The sequence below is a fragment of the Quercus suber genome, unplaced genomic scaffold, assembly GCF_002906115.3.
Source record: "Quercus suber isolate HL8 unplaced genomic scaffold, Cork oak 2.0 scaffold_119, whole genome shotgun sequence".
Classification (NCBI taxonomy): domain Eukaryota; kingdom Viridiplantae; phylum Streptophyta; class Magnoliopsida; order Fagales; family Fagaceae; genus Quercus; species Quercus suber.
In genome coordinates this window covers 927,155-952,608 of record NW_027069584.1, presented here as the reverse complement: position 1 = coordinate 952,608, position 25,454 = coordinate 927,155, and the positions used below count along the sequence as shown (strand labels likewise).

The 25,454-nt window shown below is 33.9% G+C and overlaps 4 protein-coding genes across 4 annotated transcripts; 1 reads left to right on the top strand and 3 right to left on the bottom strand.

The window, feature by feature from the left end:
• Positions 1–5,756: 5,756 nt before the first annotated feature.
• Positions 5,757–6,623, bottom strand: LOC112036607 (18.5 kDa class I heat shock protein). The gene has a single exon (XM_024069442.2). The coding sequence runs from the start codon at positions 6,475–6,477 to the stop codon at positions 6,010–6,012; it is 468 nt and encodes a 155-aa protein (XP_023925210.1). The 5' UTR covers positions 6,478–6,623; the 3' UTR covers positions 5,757–6,009.
• A 3,711-nt stretch (positions 6,624–10,334) lies between these two features.
• LOC136068519 (uncharacterized) lies at positions 10,335–10,691 on the top strand. Its single transcript, XM_065775784.1, has one exon. It carries the CDS (start codon positions 10,335–10,337, stop codon positions 10,689–10,691), a length of 357 nt encoding a protein of 118 aa, XP_065631856.1.
• Positions 10,692–19,399: 8,708 nt separating this feature from the next.
• Positions 19,400–20,778, bottom strand: LOC112036609 (18.1 kDa class I heat shock protein). Its single transcript, XM_065775811.1, has 2 exons — positions 20,556–20,778; positions 19,400–19,923 (listed from the first exon to the last, which is right to left on the bottom strand). The coding sequence occupies exons 1-2, from the start codon at positions 20,721–20,723 to the stop codon at positions 19,606–19,608; spliced, it is 486 nt and encodes a 161-aa protein (XP_065631883.1). The 5' UTR covers positions 20,724–20,778; the 3' UTR covers positions 19,400–19,605.
• A 2,379-nt stretch (positions 20,779–23,157) lies between these two features.
• Positions 23,158–24,271, bottom strand: LOC112010000 (18.1 kDa class I heat shock protein). The gene has a single exon (XM_024042360.2). The coding sequence runs from the start codon at positions 24,094–24,096 to the stop codon at positions 23,410–23,412; it is 687 nt and encodes a 228-aa protein (XP_023898128.2). The 5' UTR covers positions 24,097–24,271; the 3' UTR covers positions 23,158–23,409.
• Between the last annotated feature and the right edge of the window lie 1,183 nt (positions 24,272–25,454).

The following is a 25,454-nucleotide window of genomic DNA, read 5'->3' as shown; positions in this document are numbered from 1 at the left end:
AAAGTGTTATTTGTTTATTTGTGGGTTCCAATTAGCTCAACTGATAAAATCTCTAATGGTTGAATAAGAGTCTAGGGTCATTTTGAAAACAAATGCAATTCATCATAAAAGTGGTATTTGTTTATTTGTGGGTTTCAATTAGCTCAACTGATAAAGTCTCTGATGATTAAATAAGAGATTTAAGATTCAATTACCACCTTCACCAAAAATTGATTGGTATTTTGGTTTGATGATAAAGAATTATTATCAGAGCGGAGGTCATAGATTGAAACTCTCTAAAAATAAAATAATTAAAAAAAAAAAAAAAAAAAAAACAACAACAACAACAACAACAAAAAAATGGGGATTCGAACTGTAGTTCTCTTTCTAAGAGAGATCAAGTTTTTATTTAAATCATAAATGTAGGGACATAGAAAATTTCAAAACCTTTTCACAACCATTGATAGGATTTGATAATGCAATTTCAAAACTGATGTCTCAACAAATTTAGTAAAAAATTGAGAAAAGTCTTCTAAAATTGTGTTTATTAAAATTTGAGGACCAACGAATTATCAAGGAAGAAGAAAAAACAATAATTGGAATGGAAATTGGTAGTGGAATATCACATAAAATAATAACAGTTCCATAATTTTCTTTAAGGACTCTATATTAGCAAAAAATAAAACAAGAAAAATAGCAAAAGTACTAAGGTATCATATTAGTAAATTATTTATTGTGGTGCATATTAGTAAATTATTTACCAACTTCACAATTTTATTCTAATAATTGACAACTTAATTATAGTTTTAAAAAAAAAAAACATCATTTGAATCAATTAGAAAGACATATTTTTTTGTGTATTTATAAAAATTAAATTACCAACTTTGTACAATATAAAAATTAAATTTTCAAAAAATGAACTATTTAATTCACCATTAAATTATAAATAACAATTTAGTGTCTAATGACTTAATGTATAAAGTATAAATCATACAAAAGGAACAATCGCAAGACACTCTCTTGAGGTACCCATATTCATCAAATCCAATACAAAACAATGCGGTAAAAAAAAAAAAAAAAAAGTGAAAATATGTCATATTTTGTTGTGTTGCTCTCTTGGCCTCTTCAATTTTTGTTAGATTATCTGCGCAACTATTTACTTCATAGAAGAGCCTTAGGTGGACGGTCCAATCTCGAGCCATCATGTTTCTGCAATCACAAAGTAATTCAACAATATCCGGTGCTAGAACACCATGAGGGGTTAGCCAATTAACCACAACTTGGGGATCAATTTCTAAAATGAATGAATTTATAGCCTAGACGCCATGCTAGACTTATCAAATTGCCCAATGTTCAGCCAAATTATTGGTTTTGGTGCCTATTTTTAAAGAGAAGCCTTTAATCCAATGGCCACAGCTATTTCTAAAAACACCCCCAAAGGGCGAGCTTGCTATTTTTATGAATTTTATTCTATTAAAACTCTTCATTGAGCATAATTTTGATAGAAGATGTAAATATTTTTTATTAAATGTTTTTGTTCATGTCTAATATCAAACAATACAACTTTTATATATTCATTAAAATTTAAAAGATAATAAATTCTCCTAAAAATATTTACTAAATATATACATAAAAGTTTATATTTTATGTGCAATATATTTATAAATTATGACTTATTCTAATAATAAAACATTGAGCTTTGTATATGTAAGTAAATGGTGGTTTACCTGGAATAAAATTAGAATCACAACTCCGCCTCCCTCAAACAAAAATTCTTGGTTCCTCTTCTATCCACCCCCTTGCTTTACCCGGGTTTCCTGAGACTCCCATTAATATTTAGAATAACATAAGGATCAATTGGCGGAGTTCAGACTATCAATTTCAAAGTTTTTAGGGGTTTGGACATAGTTGGTGTAGTTAGGTAATAGTGTTCTTGGGTCAATCATTATAGGTACAATGGTAGGTGCCAGGAACCAAGTTATTGCTAATTTTTTTTTTTTGGCCAATGTGTTAAGCTTATATATTTTTAGTAATAAATGATTCGCTACACAGTAAGATTAAAAAAAAAAAAAAAGGTTTATTGAGGTATTATCCATAGAATTTTTCTTGTTTTAATAAATGAATAGTCTCTCGCTAGTACCTTCCAGGCTTCCATATAAAAATGCTAAGCCACATCTAGATGGCTGATCAAAACGGTGAACTTTTCTACTAGAAAGATCTAGTTGGCAATTTGAGGAAGAAAAGGTATTTGAAACCAAATAATTTTACAAAAATTATCCATCTCATTTTTTTATGTTTAGTAATGAACTTAAAATAATTGAAAAAATTATCTTTTAATATATTTTTTTATTTAGTTTCGTGTAAGATAAAATTTTTTCAACAATTTTAACAAAAAATCAACTTAATTTCATGCTAAAAAGATAATTTTCTTTGATATTTTTTCTATACTACCAAATATTAGAAAATAATAAGCTTTTTCAATGAAACAATATATGGATGTAAACAGCAATATTATTATTATTATTTTGTTGAGAAAATGTAAGCAGCAATATTAGGCACTCTGTTTCTGCATTCTTCTTTTGAACTTTCAAAACAATACAAGCTTTTACATACTCCCCGTACAGCGTATACTTGGGGACAAATCATGACAATTATCAAAAACCCATAAATGTACTAATTTATTATCTTTCTTTTTCTTTTTTTTTATAAGACTAATTTATTATCTTTAATCACAATTTAAGGCCATAGTTTATTCTAATTATTATGGTATGGAGGACCACAAATCACAATTTAGGCAGAAATCTCAATGGCCTTGACATCAGGCTTCTTCGCCTCCACCTTAGGGACTGTCACAGTGAGAACACCATTCTCCATTGCAGCCTTGATCTGATCCATCTTAGCATTCTCAGGAAGCCTAAACCTCCTCAAGAACTTGCCACTGCTTACGCACTACCCACAAACCAATGATCCAAAATCTTCAAACCCACCACATCCACATCCACATCCACAAGCTTTAATCCTTCACCGATCTTCAAACCAATCACAACCATCCGATCTTCAACTTTTGTTTCACCGTGAGGAACCCAGGCTGAAGCTCCTCAAGCTTTAATCCTTCACCGTTGACCACCATAGCCACGAACGGCAGTGGGTCCTTTCTTCACCTTCTCCGTCACGAACTTGAACCCGTCCTTGATCGGCGGCGGGCTGGCTTTTGTAATCTCGCCGAACGAGTATACGGTCGGCGATGCAGGTGGGTTCCTCGGGCTAGTCAACACGATGGGTTCGCCGTCTGGGTTTTTGGCGGTCGAGTTCGATACCCTTATGGACGTTGAGTTCAAAGAAATTAATGGAAACCACGTGGGGTTGGATCTGAACAGCATGGTCTCGACGCAGGTCGCAGATTTAGACGCCACGGATATTGATCTTAAGAGTGGTGATGCGGTTAACGCGTGGATTGAGTACGACGGGTCGTCTGGAGTGTTCAACAAAACGGTTTCGTACTCGAATCTGAAACCGAAGGAGCCTCTTCTGTCGTTCAATCTGGACTTGGATCAGCATGTGAATGACTTAATGTACGTTGGGTTTTCAGGGTCGACTCAAGGGAGCACAGAGATTCACAGTATTCAGTGGTGGAGTTTTAGTTCTTCGTTTGATTCGACTTCTGGTTAATCCGATCTCAATTCATACGATTTTTTGTTTTTAATTTTGTTTTTAATTTTTTTTATTTAGTTATAATTAATAAATTAATTTTTTTAATTTAAATGCTGACGTGGCATTTTTTAATGCCAAATTTTTTTTTTATTATTAATTAAGCCACGTAGACATTAAAAAAATATTATTTATTCTTACCGTTTGTTTATGATGTAACGGTAGGGATCAAAATAAAAACCGTTTTTCAGGATAGGGACTAAAAGCGGTAAAAATAAAATGTAGGGACTAAAATGGAAATCGCCTGAAAATGTAGGGACTAAAATGTGCTTTTCGCCAAAAAAGAAATTAAAAGTGTTATATTATATACCTTTTTTTTATAATTAATATAATATAAAAAAATCTCACTACGGATTTTGTTGCGATAATATATTATATATGTTACACTAGTAAAATTAATGTATTTTTTTTTATATTAGCTCATTAATTAAATAAAATTACTAACATAATTTTTTTATAAACACATTATTATATTTGAGTTTGACATATTTAATAGTCAAGTTTAAAATTGGTTTTGAAATTGACATTTTCTTTTTCTTCTTTTCTTCTTAATGTGAGTTTTTGAACTTGATTTGTTTGCAAAAGAAGCAAATAAAACCCTTTTTTTTTTTTTTTGACCAAGTATAGATTGTAATCTGGGTAATATGGGCTTGAAGAAATGATCTTCGACTTGGAAAACCTGTAGACTACAGTTCCTTGTGGACGGTCCAATCTCGAGCCATCATGTTTCTGCAATCACAAAGTAATTCAACAATATCCGGTGCTAGAACACCATGAGGGGTTAGCCAATTAACCACAACTTGGGGATCAATTTCTAAAATGAATGAATTTATAGCCTAGACGCCATGCTAGACTTATCAAATTGCCCAATGTTCAGCCAAATTATTGGTTTTGGTGCCTATTTTTAAAGAGAAGCCTTTAATCCAATGGCCACAGCTATTTCTAAAAACACCCCCAAAGGGCGAGCTTGCTATTTTTATGAATTTTATTTTATTAAAACTCTTCATTGAGCATAATTTTGATAGAAGATGATAAATATTTTTTTATTAAATGTTTTTGTTCATGTCTAATATCAAACAATACAACTTTTATATATTCATTAAAATTTAAAAGATAATAAATTCTCCTAAAAATATTTACTAAATATATACATAAAAGTTTATATTTTATGTGCAATATATTTATAAATTATGACTTATTCTAATAATAAAACATTGAGCTTTGTATATGTAAGTAAATAGGTGGTTTACCTGGAATAAAATTAGAATCACAACTCCGCCTCCCTCAAACAAAAATTCTTGGTTCCTCTTCTATCCACCCCCTTGCTTTACCCGGGTTTCCTGAGACTCCCATTAATATTTAGAATAACATAAGGATCAATTGGCGGAGTTCAGACTATCAATTTCAAAGTTTTTAGGGGGTTTGGACATAGTTGGTGTAGTTAGGTAATAGTGTTCTTGGGTCAATCATTATAGGTACAATGGTAGGTGCCAGGAACCAAGTTATTGCTAATTTTTTTTTTTTGGCCAATGTGTTAAGCTTATATATTTTTAGTAATAAATGATTCGCTACACAGTAAGATTAAAAAAAAAAAAAAAAGGTTTATTGAGGTATTATCCATAGAATTTTTCTTGTTTTAATAAATGAATAGTCTCTCGCTAGTACCTTCCAGGCTTCCATATAAAAATGCTAAGCCACATCTAGATGGCTGATCAAAACGGTGAACTTTTCTACTAGAAAGATCTAGTTGGCAATTTGAGGAAGAAAAGGTATTTGAAACCAAATAATTTTACAAAAATTATCCCATCTCATTTTTTTATGTTTAGTAATGAACTTAAAATAATTGAAAAAATTATCTTTTAATATATTTTTTTTATTTAGTTTCGTGTAAGATAAAATTATTTTTCAACAATTTTAACAAAAAATCAACTTAATTTCATGCTAAAAAGATAATTTTCTTTGATATTTTTTCTATACTACCAAATATTAGAAAATACATAAGCTTTTTCAATGAAACAATATATGGATGTAAACAGCAATATTATTATTATTATTTTGTTGAGAAAATGTAAGCAGCAATATTAGGCACTCTGTTTCTGCATTCTTCTTTTGAACTTTCAAAACAATACAAGCTTTTACATACTCCCCGTACAGCGTATACTTGGGGACAAATCATGACAATTATCAAAAACCCATAAATGTACTAATTTATTATCTTTCTTTTTTCTTTTTTTTTATAAGACTAATTTATTATCTTTAATCACAATTTAAGGCCATAGTTTATTCTAATTATTATGGTATGGAGGGACCACAAATCACAATTTAGGCAGAAATCTCAATGGCCTTGACATCAGGCTTCTTCGCCTCCACCTTAGGGACTGTCACAGTGAGAACACCATTCTCCATTGCAGCCTTGATCTGATCCATCTTAGCATTCTCAGGAAGCCTAAACCTCCTCAAGAACTTGCCACTGCTACGCTCCACTCTATGCCACGTGTCTTTCTTCTCTTCCTTCTCCACTTTCCTCTCTCCGCTTATTTGGAGCACTCTGTCATCTTCAACCTCAACCTTCACTTCCTCTTTGTTGAGCCCAGGAAGATCAGCTTTGAACACATGGGCTTCTGGGGTCTCCTTCCAATCCACACGGGTGTTAACCAAAGCAGAAGTTTCTCTTGCAAATTGAGGTTCAGATGAGAATGGGAAATCCTTAAATGGGTCCCAAATCTCAAGCGAGAATGGGTCCAATATGTTGCTTCGGTGGCTACCAAAGAAGCTTGGAATCAGCGACATCTTAATTAAGAGCTATAGTATAAAGAAAACCTTTGAAGTGGTTGTTTGTTGAAAAAGCTTACAAAGACACTTGCTAATTCTGACTGGTTTGGGAAGAACGAGTGCGGTAGCGAATTTATAGGTTCGTGGGGATTCTTCAGGTATTTTCCAGGGAGTTCTGGTCGTTGTTTGTCTTTTTCCTTGCTGCTTAATGAATTTTCTGGCTGTTTCCTGATTACTTTCAACGAACTTTCCAGCATCTTGGTGAATCTTCTTTGGACTTGGCCCACTTGGGTATCTCGTGTTGCACACTTCCACTGATTCGTGTATTGGGCCTATCCACAATTGCATTAGCACAAATTTGGCAACACATTTTCATCCCAACCAAGATTTAACCAAAAAAGAAATCCTTTTTATTAAATTATTAGTATTATTATGATTTTATGGTTGAAGATATTTGAAATCTGATTTTGCTTCTAAAGGAGAGAAAAATATATATATATATATATATATATCAGTGAGATATAAGACTCTTCACGTGTGTATTAACATTCTAGTGCACATAATATGTGTATGAATATCTAATTATATCAGCCAGTTATGAAAAAATCAAATTAATTTTACTAAATTTTTTGAAGCATCAAAATTCAAATTAGCATAATTTATACTGGTCATTTTGAAAATAAATGCAATTCATTGTAAACGTGTTATTTATTGATTGGATAATTTGATAGTTATAAGGATTGGGAATGCTATGGCAAAAAGTTACAAAGCTCTTGGAAAAAACGGTGTTTATTAAAACCTTAAATTAAAGACACAAAAAATTTCAAAACTTTTTCACAATTGTTGATATGATATGTTATTACGATTTTTACATAATAAAAGTGATATCGGCAATGAGTTAATGTGAACGTGATGTTATCTCTAATGAAAGCTTGATATGTTAACAAGTTATGTAAAAAACTGTGAAAAATTGTGTCTCTAACATTGCTTTTATTAAAATTTGAGGAGCAACTAATAAGAAAGGGAGAAGAAAAAAAATTATAATTGGAATGATAATGTAAAGGACATCACATAAAATTATATCATTTCCACAATTTTCTTTAAGGAATCTATTATCTATATTAATAAAAAGAATAAATCATAGTGAAATTACAGTAAGGTAATGTATTAGATAATTATTAATGGCATTGCATATTAGTAGGGTTGTAAATAAGTCACGTTGAATGAAGCAAGTTCGAACACATCATCAATCTATAATATATATCCAAACTTGGTTTATTTTCTTGTTGAAGAATTTCAAGCTTGTTCACAACAAGCTATTTAATTAAATTATTTTTTTCCCGCATATAATAAGAACAACAATTAGAATTTTTTTACCGCCTTCACAATTTATTCCAATAATTGATAACTTAATTATAGTTACGAATATATCATTTGAGTTGATCTATTATAAATATATCATTTGAATCAATTAGAAAGACTAGTTTTCATTGTATAGTTATAAAAATTAGATTACCAATCTAATTCTCAAAAAAAAAAAAAAAAGATAGATTTACCATCCTTGTACTATATATAGTTTTTAGTACAAGATGAATTATTTATGTAAGGACGCAATTTGAGTTCTAAGTCCAAAAGTTAAAAGGATCTAGGCTCAAAGAGCCCAATACAATGAATTTATAGAGAGTGGGTTGAAAAACTAGGCTCTAATGAGTTGGGTAGCAATTATAGTGGGTCCAAATGACAATAAAGTAAAAATAGACTGATTTTATCTAAATAAAATCATCCTTGGCACAGTCCGAGAAAATCAATTCTTGTATATAATTCTTGAAGTTGATTACAAGTACAGGTCTTATTACTACAATATTTCTCTCTCAATTCTCCAATCCCCCCTTTCTTAAGATCTTCCTTCTGTTTTATATCTTTCTCCTTCCTTCATCTCTACCCTCCACGTATAGATTAGATTGATAGTGTTGATCTTTGTCCCATCAACACCTCTCTGAAGTCTTTGAGGAGCAGCTGTAAGGCTAAAAATTACTATTCATGTATCACTTCCTGATGGGATAGCAAAAAATGGCGCCTGTGGTTCGTCCAGAAGGGTCGTCCATGACACGCAGTTTGCCAAGCAACTAGGCCATCTCCTATTCGTCCAGACCTCTCTTCCCTGAGAGGTCGACCAATTAGGTAGACCCCGTAATCAAGTCAAAAGGGTCGTCCACAGATGAATCGCATGGACGACCAAAGAACAGCATGACAAAGGGTCGTCCATAAGCATTGCACATGGACGACCACACAATACTTAGCAAATTCTGAAGCGGTTAATCAACCCATGTTCATCGCCGTCAATTTCTCCCAAGTTTGTAACTTCCAGCAGCGGTTATGATTTCTATAACCGTTGAAGAAGTTATGTCCGGATTCCACAAATTTGGGGGAAGTTATCGGACCAATAACCGCCCTAAAGTACCCTATATAAGGACCGGTCTGAACTATGTAAAGGTATGATATTCTGAGATCTTTACACACAATACAGTTAGAACTCCATACAAGGGAAGACACTAACTTCACCATCGGAGGGTATTTGGCCGGTCCATCCCGGTTATCCTTTGATTTTTTTTCTTCTTTTACAGGCCTCTGCAAACGCCGTAGCCCACCGAAGTCGAAGTGTTCAACCAAACTGATTTTATCCACCATCAGTTTGGCACCGTCTGTGGGAAGCGTGAATTGTTTTGCGATTTGACTTTCTCAGAAAAAGGTTGAATGGTTCGGACTAGGTCGAGGGCTACAAGCCCAGGCCATCAGGGAAGCAGAGATGCTTCAAGTAACCCCCATCGCGATCGCCAATCAGCGCCTATCATGCAGTCGCCTTCCATCCAACACATGCAATCTATGGCGGCCGCGATGGCGGAGTTAACTCGCCAAAATCAAGAATTGACTAGGGAAATGGAGAGGCAGCGCCATGAAGGACAGGCCGAAAGATAGTCCCAAAGTCAGGAAGATAGAGGAGGAAATGCTGAGCCTGAGGCTCAGTCAAGAGGCACCACTTCACGAAGGGTGCCACAGTTGGAGAAGGAAATTGATCAAATGAGGAAGGTTATGGATGAGATGAGGGAGAACATGAGAAGAGCAAATCCCGTTAAGGATTTGGTTCACCGGACAGATTCCCCTTTCATGGCTTCCATCAATGGGCATCCCTTGCCACCGAAGTTCAAAATGCCTTCCCTGGATTCATATGATGGAGCACGTGATCCTTTTGACCATATTGCTACTTTCAAGACTACAATGCATCTCCAAAGGGTTCCAGACGAGATTATGTGCAGAGCCTTCCCTACCACCCTTAAAGGACCAGCGCGAGTATGGTTCAGCAAAATACCCTCGAATTCTGTAAGTTCTTTCGAGGAGTTGAGCAAATTATTTGTCAATAATTTTATTGGGGGACAGAGACACAAACGTTCCTCGTCCAGTTTGCTGACCATAGAGCAAGGAGAGAATGAAAGCCTGCGTTCCTTCATCACACGCTTCAACAGGGAAGCTCTGACAGTAGACGAGGTGGACGATAAGCTACTTTTGGCAGCCTTCTATAATGGAGTTAACTCAGACTTATTCATTCACAAGTTGTATGAAAAAGAGCCCCAATCCATGGCTGAACTCGTCATTCAGCCCAAAACTTCATGAATGCAGAAGACGCCATCATAGCTAAGAAGAGGAAGAGAGTTGAGAGAACGGAGGTCAACCCCCCGCGTCATCCTGACCAAGGGCCTCGCCCAAAGAAGGGATGAACGGAAGATAAGAAGGACCGAGACAGGGATAACAGAAAGGCAGGCCCATCAGCAAGGAATCAGAATTACACACCCTTGAATGCCCCACTTGATCAAGTGCTTATGCAAATCAAGGATGATCCTTCCTTGAAGTGGCCGGAGAAGATGAAGGGAGATCCTAACAAGCGCAATAGGAATAAATATTGTCGCTTCCACAGGGATCATGGGCATGACACGGACGAGTGTTATGACTTGAAGCAGCAGATAGAGAATCTCATTAGACAAGGAAAGTTGAGGCATTTCGTTGGAAGAGATCATAAAGATGAAAAATTGAAAGCGAAGACGGAAGAGTCACCGCGGCCCCCACTAGGAGAAATAAGGGTTATCATTGGAGGGACTTTTCAAGGACAATCCTCTAGATCAAAGAAGACGTATCTTAAAGTGGTGCAGAATGTCCAGCTCTCTGGACGATCTCAGTGAACGGGGGGGAAGGACGAGCCAACCATTTCTTTCACAGATGAAGAGGCTGAAAGAATTCATCATCCCCATGACGATGCAATTGTCATTACCCTACTGATTGCAGATTACAGAACTAGGAGGGTGCTGGTGGATAATGGAAGTTCAGCGGATATATTATATTATCCTGCCTTCCAGAAGATGAAGCTTGGACGAGATCAGATTCGTCCAGCATGCTCACCACTGATAGGATTTGGAGGAATCAAAGTGCAGCCCGTGGGTATCATTACCTTGCCTGTAGTGGTAGGGTCATACCCACAGCAGATAACTAAGGAAGTAAATTTCCTTGTGGTGGATTGTTCGTCCTCATATAATGCCATTATCGGAAGACCAACTTTGAACAGTTGGAAGGCAGTAACTTCCACCTACTATCTATCAGTTAAATTCCCTACGGAATGCGGAATTGGACAAGCACAATGAGATCAATTGGCAGCCAGGGAGTGTTACCTAGCCATGTTGGCTATGGACGAGCAGATGCATACTATGAGTATAGAAGAAAGGAAAATTGTTGCAGAACCGACTGAAGTATTGGAAGATGTTTTATTACAAGAAAATGATCCTGAAAAATTCACTAGAATTGGAACAAGTATGAAGGAGAAGGCGAAAGAAGATCTCGTCCAGTTTCTAAAAAAGAATGCTGATGTTTTTGCATGGAGCCATGACGACATGCCTGGTATTGACCCAGGTGTAATCACTCATCGACTGAAAGTGTCCCTCTCTTCTAAGCCTATTCGTCAAAAAAAGAGAGTGTTCGCCCCTGAACGAGAGAAGGCTATCAAGGAAGAGGTTCAAAAACTGACCACAGCACAGTTCATCCGGGAAGTCTATTATCTGGATTGGTTGGCAAATGTAGTGATGGTGAAAAAAGCAAATGGCAAGTGGAGGATGTGTGTTGACTTCACTGACTTAAATAAGGCTTGTCCTAAGGATAGTTATTCCTTGCCTCGTATTGATCAACTGGTTGATTCTACTGTTGGCCATCAACTGTTGAGCTTCATGGACGCCTTCTCAGGATATAATCAGATAAAGATGGACGAGGCAGATCAGGAAAAGACATCTTTTATTACAAGTCAAGGTTTATTTTGCTACAAAGTGATGCCCTTCGGTCTGAAGAACGCAGGGGCAACTTATCAAAGACTGGTGAATCACATGTTTCGTCCATAGATAGGACGGAATGTAGAGGTGTACGTGGATGATATACTTGTGAAGAGCTTAGACGAAGGAAGCCACTTGGACGATCTTCAAGAAACCTTTGAAACACTTAGGCGATACAAGATGAAGCTGAACCCAAGTAAATGTGCCTTCGGAGTATCTTCAGGAAAGTTTTTAGGATTCATGGTTTCAGAGAGAGGAATTGAAGCAAATCCAGACAAGATCCAAGCCATATTGAACATGGAACCACCGAAGAACATCAAGGAAGTCCAATCTCTAACAGGACGAGTTGCAGCACTAAACAGGTTTGTCTCAAGAGCCACTGATAAGTGTTTACCCTTTTTTAAGATTCTCAGGAAGGCATTTGAGTGGACGGACGAATGTCAAAAGGCCTTCCAGGACCTAAAGCACTATCTTGCCACGGCCCCGTTGCTAAGTCCGTCCGTGCCAGGAGAAGAACTATATTTATACTTAGCAGTGTCCCCACACGCCGTGAGTTCAGCGTTGGTCAGGGAGGAAGAAAAGGTACAGAAGCCTGTGTATTACACTAGCGGGCACTGAGAGGGGCAGAAGGAAGGTACCCATTGATAGAGAAGTTAGCCTTCGCACTAATAACAGCTTCTAGGAAGTTAAGACACTACTTCCAAGGTCATGTCATCATTGTCATGACGGATCATCCACTCAAGAAGGCAATGAGTAAACTTGAAGCTGCAGGACGACTAATTCAATGGGCAATTGAGCTCGGTGAGTTTGATATTCGGTACCAACCGAGGAATGCGATAAAAGCTCAAGCCCTAGCAGATTTCATCGCAGAATTACTCCGAGTTATGATGACAAAGAAGGCAATAAAAGATGGGTCGTCCAGTAGATGGATCATCTACACTGTATGCAGGAGGTATAGGAGTGGTTTACAATCACCAAAAGGAGATAAATTGATCACAAGGTTCGCTTGCAGTATCAAACAACTAACAATGAAGCAGAGTATGAAGCCCTTCTCAAAGGGTTGGAGTTAGCTAAATCTGTGGAGGCAGACTCCGTACTCGTCCTGGAGATTCACAGTGGTTATAAACCAAGTAAATGAACATGTGAAGCCAAGGAAGATAGAATGAAGAGGTATCTGAAGAAGGTGTTACGCCTTATGAAGAAATTCAGAGAAGCTAATTTCGGCAAATCCCGAGGGAGAGAACATGGAAGCAGACACTCTAGCGAAGGAAGCCTCCGCCAATGAAGCAATGGACAAGTTAGATGAAATACAGTACCTGCCGAGCATAGCCTTCTAGAAATGTTGCAGATAGAAGGTGAAGAGAATTGGATGACCCCGATAGTCTCATACCTGAAGGACGGAAGGCTTCCAGAAGGGAAGGACGAGGCCAGGAAGCTAAGAGTTAAATCAGCCAAATACATCCTTATAGACGAGATTTTTATACAAAAGAGTTTTTCACAACATACCTGAGGTGCTTAGCTCCAGACGAAGCAAACTACGTATTGAGGGAAGTTCATGAAGGAGATGTGGCAATCACTCAGGAGCCAGATCACTCGTCCACAAGGCCATCCGTGCAGGTACTACTCCAACCATCCAAGCTGATGCTAAGGCATATGTAAAGGTATGTNAAATGCAATTCATTGTAAACGTGTTATTTATTGATTGGATAATTTGATAGTTATAAGGATGTGGAATGCTATGGCAAAAAGTTACTAAGACTCTTGGAAAAAAGGTGTATTAAAACCTTAAATTAAAGACACAAAAAATTTCAAAACTTTTTCACAATATGTTGATATGATATGTTATTACGATTTTTACATAATAAAAGTGATATCGGCAATGAGTTAATGTGAACGTGATGTTATCTCTAATGAAAGCTTGATATGTTAACAAGTTATGTAAAAAACTGTGAAAAATTGTGTCTCTAACATTGCTTTTATTAAAATTTGAGGAGCAACTAATAAGAAAGGAGAAGAAAAAAAATTATAATTGGAATGATTATGTAAAGGACATCACATAAAATTATATCATTTCCACAATTTTCTTTAAGGAATCTATTATCTATATTAATAAAAAGAATAAATCAAAGTGAAATTACAGTAAGGTAATGTATTAGATAATTATTAAGGCATTGCATATTAGTAGGGTTGTAAATAAGTCAGTTGAATGAAGCAAGTTCGAACACATCATCAATCTATAATATATATCCAAACTTGGTTTATTTTCTTGTTGAAGAATTTCAAGCTTGTTCACAACAAGCTATTTAATTAAATTATTTTTTTCCCGCATATAATAAGAACAACAATTAGAATTTTTTTACCGCCTTCACAATTTATTCCAATAATTGATAACTTAATTATAGTTACGAATATATCATTTGAGTGATCTATTATAAATATATCTTTGAATCAATTAGAAAGACTAGTTTTCATTGTATAGTTATAAAAATTAGATTACCAATCTAATTCTCAAAAAAAAAAAAAAAAGATAGATTTACCATCCTTGTACTATATATAGTTTTTAGTACAAGATGAATTATTTATGTAAGGACGCAATTTGAGTTCTAAGTCCAAAAGTTAAAAGGATCTAGGCTCAAAGAGCCAATACAATGAATTTATAGAGAGTGGGTTGAAAAACTAGGCTCTAATGAGTTGGGTAACAATTATAGTGGTCCAAATGACAATAAAGTAAAAATAGACTGGTTTTATCTAAATAAAATCATCCTTGGCACAGTCGAAAAAATCATTCTTGTATATAATTCTTGAAGTTGATTACAAGTACAGGTCTTATTACTACAATATTTCTCTCTCAATTCTCCAATCCCCCCTTTCTTAAGATCTTCCTTCTGTTTTATATCTTTCTCCTTCCTTCATCTCTACCCTCCACGTATAGATTAGATTGATAGTGTTGATCTTTGTCCCATCAACACTCTCTGAAGTCTTTGAGGAGCAGCTGTAAGGCTAAAAATTACTATTCATGTATCACTTCCTAATTAATGCGACCAGAAAGTTAGCTACAGAGCATACAATGCAGTGGTAACAACTCTCTCTTAGATATTTTGTAGTCCTCATTTGTCTCGTACCTTCTGGATGTGTATCCTTACCAGTAGAATCTCTTGGAATGTTGCTTGGAAGGCAAATCACAACTTTGGACTTTGGCTTTGATCAACCGAGGAGACATCTCTCCTCTTATCACTTTCTTAGACTCTCATGACCATATCTCACATTTTCATTCATTAATACAGACTCCTTTGACAGTGTTTCCCTATCTTCGAATTACTTAATGTCCTCGGATTGGGCTCCCAACCCAATATATACATAGATACATACTACTAGGCCTACCACCCCTACAATTTAAATCATCAATAAATTTTAAATACAATAGTTTAGTATCTTATGAATTAATTTATAAACTTATATATTATAATTCAATCTCAAGTATATATAATTATAGTGTAAAATACATAAACTAACCCCGAGGTTTAGGCTAATGCCAAGAAAGTCCAAGACTTTTCAAAACTAACCAAATTAATCCCTAAGAACAATTTGGCCCTAAACGGTGTGACTCCCTCTTCTCTCTCCTCACTTTTCTCTCTTCTCTCATATTTCTTACTTCTTGTCCCTCATTTTATCATGCAAACCAAAAACAAAACCCACCACAACCCAAAAATCTACTCTTTGAGACCACAACCACTACCTTACCACCATTGTTACAAAGCCCAACACCACAAACCAAAACCATAAATCGGAACCCAAACCACCATAGACCCATACTCACAGCCACCAAACCACCCAGCCATGTAGATTTGAAAGGACACCCACCAAGCTCAAACCCAAATGGTATCCAAGTAGAGGAAAGATTGAAGATAATATGTGTATCCAAATGGTATCCAAGCAGAGGAGAGATTGGGTTTGAATTCATACCCACAAACAACTATTCACAGACACAGAAAATACACAACACTTAAACAACAACAACAACACATAAAGTTCACAAATCTACAACTCAAAAAAATACTAAAAATTTCAATAAGACCCACTCCTCTCAAACCCAAACCCATCATCAACAAGACTGATAAATAGAAAACCAGCACCACCCTTTCCCAAAAAAAAAAAAAAAAAAAAAACCAACCATAGAAAAATACCAAATCAAACCTAGCAACAAAATTAACCTAGCAAATACCTCAAACTAAACCTCAATCACAGTAGTGGAGAAATCAATAAATTACAAATAATAAGTTAACATATTATGAATATATATATTTACAAATTTATACAATCCAATTTCAAGTCTATGTAATTGTGCTTAAAGACCAAGTTGGTTAGTTTTAAAAATTCTTGAACCTTTTTGACCTTAGCCCAAATCTCAGGATTAGTTTATGTATTTTACCATAATTATATTTTTATACATGTAGACACAGTTGTATATAATATTTTGTATTCAAGTTGAATGTCATAACCATGAGCACATTATTTTGTTTGAATTATTTTTCTTATATAGTTATGGATGTTCAATTATATATATATATATATATATAGAAGTATTTTGAACTTTTTGTTTCCGCGAGTTATTTCTTTGAACATTATTTTTATAATAATTCAAAGCCCACAATTTTATTCTAACTCTTAACTTTTAGCCAGTAAATATTAAGGTGACTTGGTTCTATTGCGATTCAACCAAATAGTAAAGAAACCCACATATTTCCTTCCTTGTGTCTATAATTTTATTTACATTGGATTTGCAAGTTGTGAGCAATGACCAACCCCTTAGTATATCACATATCTTTCGCACGACTATACTACTCTTCCATGTCAATCTATAGGAGAAATATTTTTAAGTTTCTTCCTAAATTTATGGTAAATAAATGAATATAAACAGTTGAGTTAAAATTGTTCATAAGGAGGACAAAGAAGTTGATTTACAACTATAGATATTAGAGATATACATACACCAACAAATTAAACTTTTCACCCGTACTATGATACTTTATTCATAGATTTGCATGTTAGCATACATAAAATTTCCATATAAACACTTTGAAGAAAATTTGTTCCCTCTAGTTAATGCCTGTGAAGATCTAAGGAAACTAATTAAAATGATATGTGGGAGATACTACTTCTCCCCGATCCTGCAGTCCTGATCAGACAAGTGCCCGTTTGTTTCAACGTTTTAACGGGTAGATTATTATTAGCTAATATTGGTGAGAAAAAAATAATTTTTTTAGAAAGAGAAAAAAAATAGTTTTAATAGTACGTTCAAATTAAAATCAGTATCAATTTTTATCACAATATTTTCACAATACTTTCACAATAAATCTTAAGTGGTAGATTATTATTAGTTAATATTTGTGAGAAAAAAATAATTTGTCTAGAAAGAAAAAAAAAATAATTGTAATAGTACTTTCAAATTAAAATCAATATAAATTATCACAATACTTTCACAATAAATCTTAAGTAGTAGATTATTATTAGCTAATATTGGTAAGAAAAAAATAATTTCACAATATTGATTTAAGTATGAAATAAAATCCCTTATATATACATTGTCCTTTTTGGTAATTTATCTTTCAAACTGTCACTTTTATAAGTGCTAACTAAATACTCAGTTTTTTCAAAAAATACTTTTTAACAGCTTTTACCAAACACTCAGTTTTTTAAAAAATTACTTTTTCATTATGCACTTTTTGAAAACTCAACTTTTTCATTATACACTTTTTCAAAAAGCTAAACCAGACTCACTCATAAGACCCTTTTATTGAGGTAATATCCAAATAATTTTTCTTTTTTAATAGATGAAGAGTCTTTTATACCTTTCGCATAAAATGCTAAGCTACATTATGCATGATTGCTGATAAAAACGTTGATGCCCTTTGCACTTAGAAAGATCTGGTTGACCATTGGCAACTTGAGGAAGAAAGGAAATTTAATTAAAACTGTTAAGAGTAAGCACCAATTTTAATCACAATATTTTTGCATTCCTTAGAGCATCCGTATCAGATGTGCCAAATGTGCCAAATGCCAAATATTTGGCACATTTGGCACACCAAACACTAAAAACACTCATTTATCAGATGTGTTAAATGTTCTAAATTTTTGCAATATGCTACAGTGCCATCACAAATTTGGCACTGTACGGACAAATGTGGCATAATATATATTATTATTTTATTATGTATTCTCTCTCCTCATATCATATCACTCTCTCCGTCTCATCTCTGTCTTCTCTCTCATCTCTGTCTTCTCTCTTCGTCTTCCACAGCACACCGAATTGTCTATAATTTTATTTACATTGGATTTGCAAGTTGTGAGCAATGACCAGCCCCTTAGTATATCACATATCTTTCGCACGACTATACTACTCTTCCATGTCAATCTATAGGAGAAATATTTTTAAGTTTCTTCCTAAATTTATGGTAAATAAATGAATATAAACAGTTGAGTTAAAATTGTTCATAAGGAGGACAAAGAAGTTGATTTACAACTATAGATATTAGAGATATACATACACCAACAAATTAAACTTTTCACCCGTACTATGATACTTTATTCATAGATTTGCATTTTAGCATACATAAAATTTCCATATAAACACTTTGAAGAAAATTTGTTCCCTCTAGTTAATGCCTGTGAAGATCTAAGGAAACTAATTAAAATGATATGTGGGAGATACTACTTCTCCCCGATCTTGCAGTCCTGATCAGACAAGTGCCCGTTTGTTTCAACATTTTAACGGGTAGGTTATTATTAGCTAATATTGGTGAGAAAAAAATAATTTTTTTAGAAAGAGAAAAAAATAGTTTTAATAGTACGTTCAAATTAAAATTAGTATCAATTTTTATCACAATATTTTCACAATACTTTCACAATAAATCTTAAGTGGTAGGTTATTATTAGTTAATATTTGTGAGAAAAAAATAATTTGTCTAGAAAGAAAAAAAAATAATTGTAATAGTACGTTCAAATTAAAATCAATATAAATTATCACAATACTTTCACAATAAATCTTAAGTAGTAGATTATTATTAGCTAATATTGGTGAGAAAAAAAATAATTTCACAATATTGATTTAAGTATGAAATAAAATCTCTTATATATACATTGTCCTTTTTGGTAATTTACCTTTCAAACTGTCACTTTTATAAGTGCTAACCAAATACTCAGTTTTTTCAAAAAATATTTTTTAACAGTTTTTACCAAACACTCAGCTTTTTAAAATATCACTTTTTCATTATGCACTTTTTAAAAAATCACTTTTTTATTATGTACTTTTTGAAAACTCAACTTTTTCATTATGTACTTTTTCAAAAAGCTAAACCAAACTCACTCATAAGACCCTTTTATTGAGGTAATATCCAAATAATTTTTGTTGTTTAATAGATGAAGAGTCTTTTATACCTTTCGCATAAAATGCTAAGCTACATTATGCATGATTGCTGATCAATACGTTGATGCCCTTTGCACTTAGAAAGATCTGGTTGACCATTGGCAACTTGAGGAAGAAAGGAGATTTAATTAAAACTGTTAAGAGTAAGCACCAATTTTAATCACAATATTTTTGCATTCCTTAGTACTTTGAAAACATTACAAAGTTTTTACATATTCCCCGTACAGCATTTACTTGGGAGGACAAGTCATGAAAATTATTAAACAATGAAACAAACATTGAACTAAAATTTATTTTATGCAATTAGAATTTAAGGCCTATGTTTATATTAACTATGCTATATAGGGACCAAATCACAATTTAGCCAGAAATCTCAATGGATTTGACATCAGGCTTCTTCACCTCCACCTTAGGAACAGTCACAGTGAGAACACCATTCTCCATGGAAGCCTTAATCTCATCCATCTTTGCATTCTCAGGAAGCCTAAACCTCCTCAAGAACTTGCCGCTGCTGCGCTCCACTCTATGCCATGTGTCTTTCTTCTCTTCCTTCTCCATTTTCCTCTCTCCGCTTATTTGGAGCACTCTGTCATCTTCAACTTCAACCTTCACTTCCTCTTTGTTGAGCCCAGGAAGATCAGCTTTGAACACGTGGGCTGCTCGGGTCTCCTTCCACTGCTACCAAAGAAGCTTGGAATTAGCGACATCTTAATTAGGAACTATAGTACAGAGAAAACCTTTGAAGTTTGATGAAGTAGTTTGTTGGGATGCTTACAATGGCACACGATTTCTGACTGGTTTGATAGAATACAGAGCGGTAGTGAAATTTATAGGTTCGCGGAGGATTCTTCAAGTATTTTCTCAGGAGTCTGGTTATTAGTCTTTCTGTTTTTCTTGACAAACTTTCGGTCGGTTCTAATTTTCAAACGAACGTTCTAGTATGATCTTTGTACACCTTATGTGGATCTGGCCTACTTGGGTATTTCCTTGCGTTACTGATTCATGTATTGGCCTCTCTACAATGCACTTACCGGATTTGGCAACATATTTAAACCCAACCTAGATAATAAAAACGTGTGTATATATGTGTGTGTATATTATATATATATATTGGGAGGGGTGGTATTAACTGATTAACGTTGTCAAAAAAAAAAAAAAAAAAAAAAAAAAAGAAAAAGAAAGAAATGTGTGCAATAGCTGTATATGCAATATTAATTCTTGTAACTTTTAATAAAAGCACTAAAATTTTAATTAGCGTAAAATAATGGATCATTTTGAAAACAATGTAATTCATCATNCACGTGGGCTGCTCGGGTCTCCTTCCAATCCACGCGGGTGTTAACCAAAGCAGAATTTTCTTTTGCAAACTGAGATTCCGATGAGAATGGAAAATCCTTAAAAGGGTCCCAAACCTCGAGTGAGAATGGGTCTGAGATGTTGCTTCGGCTGCTACCAAAGAAGCTTGGAATTAGCGACATCTTAATTAGGAACTATAGTACAGAGAAAACCTTTGAAGTTTGATGAAGTAGTTTGTTGGGAAAAAAGTGGTATTTATTTAAACAATAATTTAAGGGCAAAAAAAAGTAAAAAGTTCTCACTTTTTTGAATCTACTATTATTACAACTTGTTGTGATTGTTACACAATAAAATTTGTATCAATAGTTGGCACATGTAAAATGATGTTGCTTCAATCGAAACTTTTTTATTTTAGAACTGCTCCAATTGAAACTTAACACCTTAATAAGTTGTGACAAAATTTGTGTATCTAACATTGTTCTTATTAAAAGTTGCAGCAAATCAAGGAAGAAGGAAAAATCATAATTGGCATGGAAATGTATATACACACACAAACACACAATCAGTCCCATAATTTTTTGAAGGACTCTGGATTAGTAATGAAGAAAAGTAGGGAGAAATAACAAAAGTAGACTAAGGTATGTTTGAATAATTTACTAATGAAGTTGTATATTTATGGGTTTGTAAATGAGTTGAGTTGAGTATTTAAAGTTAAGTTTACGCACGAACTCTTTGATTAACTTATTCTTTTTCTATATAGTAAACACCTTAACTAAAATTTTGTTCCTCCTTCACAATTCTTTAATAATAATTAATAATAATTACCATCGGCAGGTTTATGCAAAGATAGGAAGCACTTGAAAAGACTCATAACTTCAAACCAAGTGTCAAGAGATTGTGAGTTCGAGTAATAGCACCTTACTTTGCACTAGTGGTAATCATGAGCTTACCCAAAAGCTTAAGTGGCAATATATCATTGGGCATGTGGCAATGATTACACACAGAAGCCCTCTTATTTTTGTTCTAAGAAAAAATCATATATAATATAATATATTGAAGTCAAAGCACAATCTTTATTTAATTTTTTTAATTGTTGTCTAATTGTTCTTTACATGTCCAATTTAATTTTCTTTATTTTGATGCCAAATGAGTCGTTTATAATACTAAATGCGAAAGCAGAGATGACCCCTTCACTCACCTTGGTAAGATTACTATATTGTTGCTTCAATTAAATGTTTGTGTAAGCATTGGTTACAACCTAGTTAAAGTTAAAATTACATTATTTAAGTTCATGAGATAGACTAATTTTCATTTGCAAGCTTATAAAAATTAGATTTACCTAATGCTATAAAAAATTTATATAATTATTTACTACAAAATAAAATGTTTTATATTATCAATAAATTACAAATAATAAGTTAACATATTATGAACACACACACACATATATATTTACAAACTTATAAAATTCAATTTTAAGTCTATGTAATTATTTTTTGTGCATGTTTAAATATATATATATATATATATTCAAATCTAGTATTTGAGCCTCATATTAATGGGCTTGTTCACAAGCACTTGATTATGTTTGAGTTTAAGTTATTTACTAAATAAAAAGTATAAACAATTTTTGAAAGTTGAGTCTAAATTATTTATATATAGTTTGATTCATTTACAACCTTTCCATTAGAAAGATACATGCACCAACAAATGAGCTTTCTCATTTATCATATAATTATAATCATACAATTGACATGTTGTACATATAATAAAAATATCATACTAAATACATAAAACTCTCACTTTTTGCAAGATCTAAAAGGGGTTATAATAACCTTACCTCTAATTTGTTTTACAAAGGCCAGTTCCAAAACTCAAGTAGGAAAAACCTGCTACTACTTTTGCTAAAACATTTGTTATCATATCAAGGCTCGACGTCTATGTTGGCATAACATATCACTTACAAGAAATTTCCCTATCTTTAGTTTGAACAAAATTTGTTCACCATAGGTAATCCATGGGAGTTTGGGAAAGAAAAATATATTGAGGGTAGAGAAACGTCGTGGAGGTGTCTCCTTAAAAGGAATGGTGGGTTTGTTATTCTGTTGGATGGGTAATCCTATCCTACATAATTAGTGGTAAGAGGTAAGGTAACCTATTAAATAGATGAAGAGACTATTAGCTTCCACATAAAAATGCTTGTCTACATTTAGATCTTAATTATTAAGGTATTGAATAGATGAAACCATGAAGAGGCTCACAGTCACTAGTCACAGCTCCTGCGGTTGCTTTAGATCTTTTTATTAAGGTATCATCCGCAGAACTTTCTTGTTCTAAATTTTTAATAGTTGAAGAGTCTCATACCTTCCACATTATAAAAAAAAATAAAAAATAAAAAAAAAATAAAAAAATGCTAAGATACATATAGATGGTTTAATCGGAATGTATCTCGAAAAAAGATGGTTAATCGGAACATTGATGCGCTTTGATCTTAGAAAGATCTGAAATTTGTTAGAATCCACAGAAGACTGATGGAATCATACACACTAAAGTATCTGATTGGATGTTGTCAATTTAAGGAAGAAAGTGAAAACAAACTGAAGAGAGTCGAAAACATTTTAAGTAATCTGTTTTTACATTCTTTAGAACTTTCAAAACAAACCAAAGCGTTTACATACTCCCCGCACAGGTAGTCGGGGACACATCTTGACAATTATCAAACAAACATAAAACTAAACACCTTCCCAGAGCTATGCCTATTTATTTTCTGCAATCAAAACTTCTATTTTTGAAATCTTCCGCAATCACAGATTAAGGCATATGCTTATATATTAATTACTATGGCAATATAGATACCAAAATTACAATTTAGCCAGAAATCTCAATGGACTTGACATCAGGCTTCTTCACCTCCACCTTAGGAACCGTCACAGTGAGAACACCATTTTCCATTGAAGCCTTAATCTGATCCATCTTTGCATTCTCAGGAAGCCTAAACCTCCTCAAGAATTTGCCGCTGCTACGCTCCACTCTATGCCACGTGTCTTTCTTCTCTTCCTTCTCCACCTTCCTCTCTCCGCTTATTTGCAACACTCTGTCATCTTCAATTTCAACCTTCACCTCCTTTTTGTTCACCTTAGGAACCGTCACAGTGAGAACACCATTTTCCATTGAAGCCTTAATCTGATCCATCTTTGCATTCTCAGGAAGCCTAAACCTCCTCAAGAATTTGCCGCTGCTACGCTCCACTCTATGCCACGTGTCTTTCTTCTCTTCCTTCTCCACCTTCCTCTCTCCGCTTATTTGCAACACTCTGTCATCTTCAACTTCAACCTTCACCTCCTCTTTGTTGAGCCCAGGAAGATCAGCTTTGAACACATGGGCTTCTGGGGTCTCCTTCCAATCCACGCGAGTGTCAACCAAGGCAGAAGCTTCTTTTACAAACTGAGATTCAGTTGAGAACGGAAAATCCTTAAATGGATCCCAAATCTCGAGCGAAAATGGATCCAAGATGTTGCTTCGGCTGCTACCAAAGAAGCTTGGAATCAGAGACATCTTAGTTACTAACTATTGTTAAGAGAAAACCTTAGAAGTTGTTGTTTGATGGGAAAGCTTACAGTGACACCTGCGAGTTCAGATTGGTTTGAAAAGAAAGAATGTTTTGTGTATTTATAGGTTCTTGGAGGATTCTTCAAGTGTTTTCTCGCGAATTCTAGTAGTTGTTTGTCTCCTCTGGTCAGACTGGTCTCGTTCCCGAACTTTATTGTTTTTCAATGAACTTTCTTGTTTCTATAGTATCTTTGCGAACCTTCTGTTGGACCTAGCGAATCTAGCCCAGTGAGTACTTAGATGTGCCGCAATGCCAACAACTGCCCGTACGTATTGGGCCTAATCCATTAGTCATCCAAAGTTTTTTTTTTTGAAAGGGGTCATCCAAAGTTTTGTAAATGCATAATTATTATTATCATTATTTTTTGAGAAAAAACCCGACCAACAAAAAAAAATAAAATAAAACATGGAAACTTATGACACGCTCTTGGTGCACAACGACTCGATATTTCCACCGTTCGTATAAATAATAAATCCAACCACAAGTTTAACTAATATTTTTTTTATACAAAATAACAATTCTACTTTTATTTGTGAAGTAACCATTGCACCAAAGGTATGTGATAGTACAAGTTTAACTAATATAATCTCCTATAACGTGGAATACGAGAAATTATTGTGTACTCTCAGAGTACCAAAATTTGCACTTCCTCCTTTCACATAAATAATGGGTCCCACTAATTAAATTCATGTTGGACCTACCATTTATGTGAGAAGAAGGAGTACGAATTTATGATATTTCAGGAGTACTTAATAATTTTCCAATAATCTTTATCACTTTTTGTGTTCCACTTTATGTTCCACTAATTACAAATTTGTCATGTGTTTTTTTTTTTTTTTTTAATTTTAAACTTTGATTGTTTTATAAAGAAATTTAAACAAAGTTGTAATTGATGAAACATAAAGTAAAACACAAAAAATAATATAGAAGATTTATATTCTATATTAGTTAACTATTTTTTTTTTTTTATACAAGATAACAATTCTACTTTGACTTGTGGAGTACCCACCACACCAAAAGTGTGTAGTAATCAAATTTAACTAATATAATCTCCTATAACGTGGAATACAAATAATCTTGAGAAATTATTGTGTACTCTCAGAATACCATAAATTCGTACTTCCTCCTTTTACATAAATAATGAGTCATACTAATTAAATTCATGGTGGACCTACCATTCATGTGAGATGAGGGAGTACGCATTTATGATACTCCGGGAGTACTTAATAATTTTCCATTAATCTTTACCACTTTTTGTGTTCCACTTTATTTTTCACTAATTACAAATTTGTCATTTTTTTTT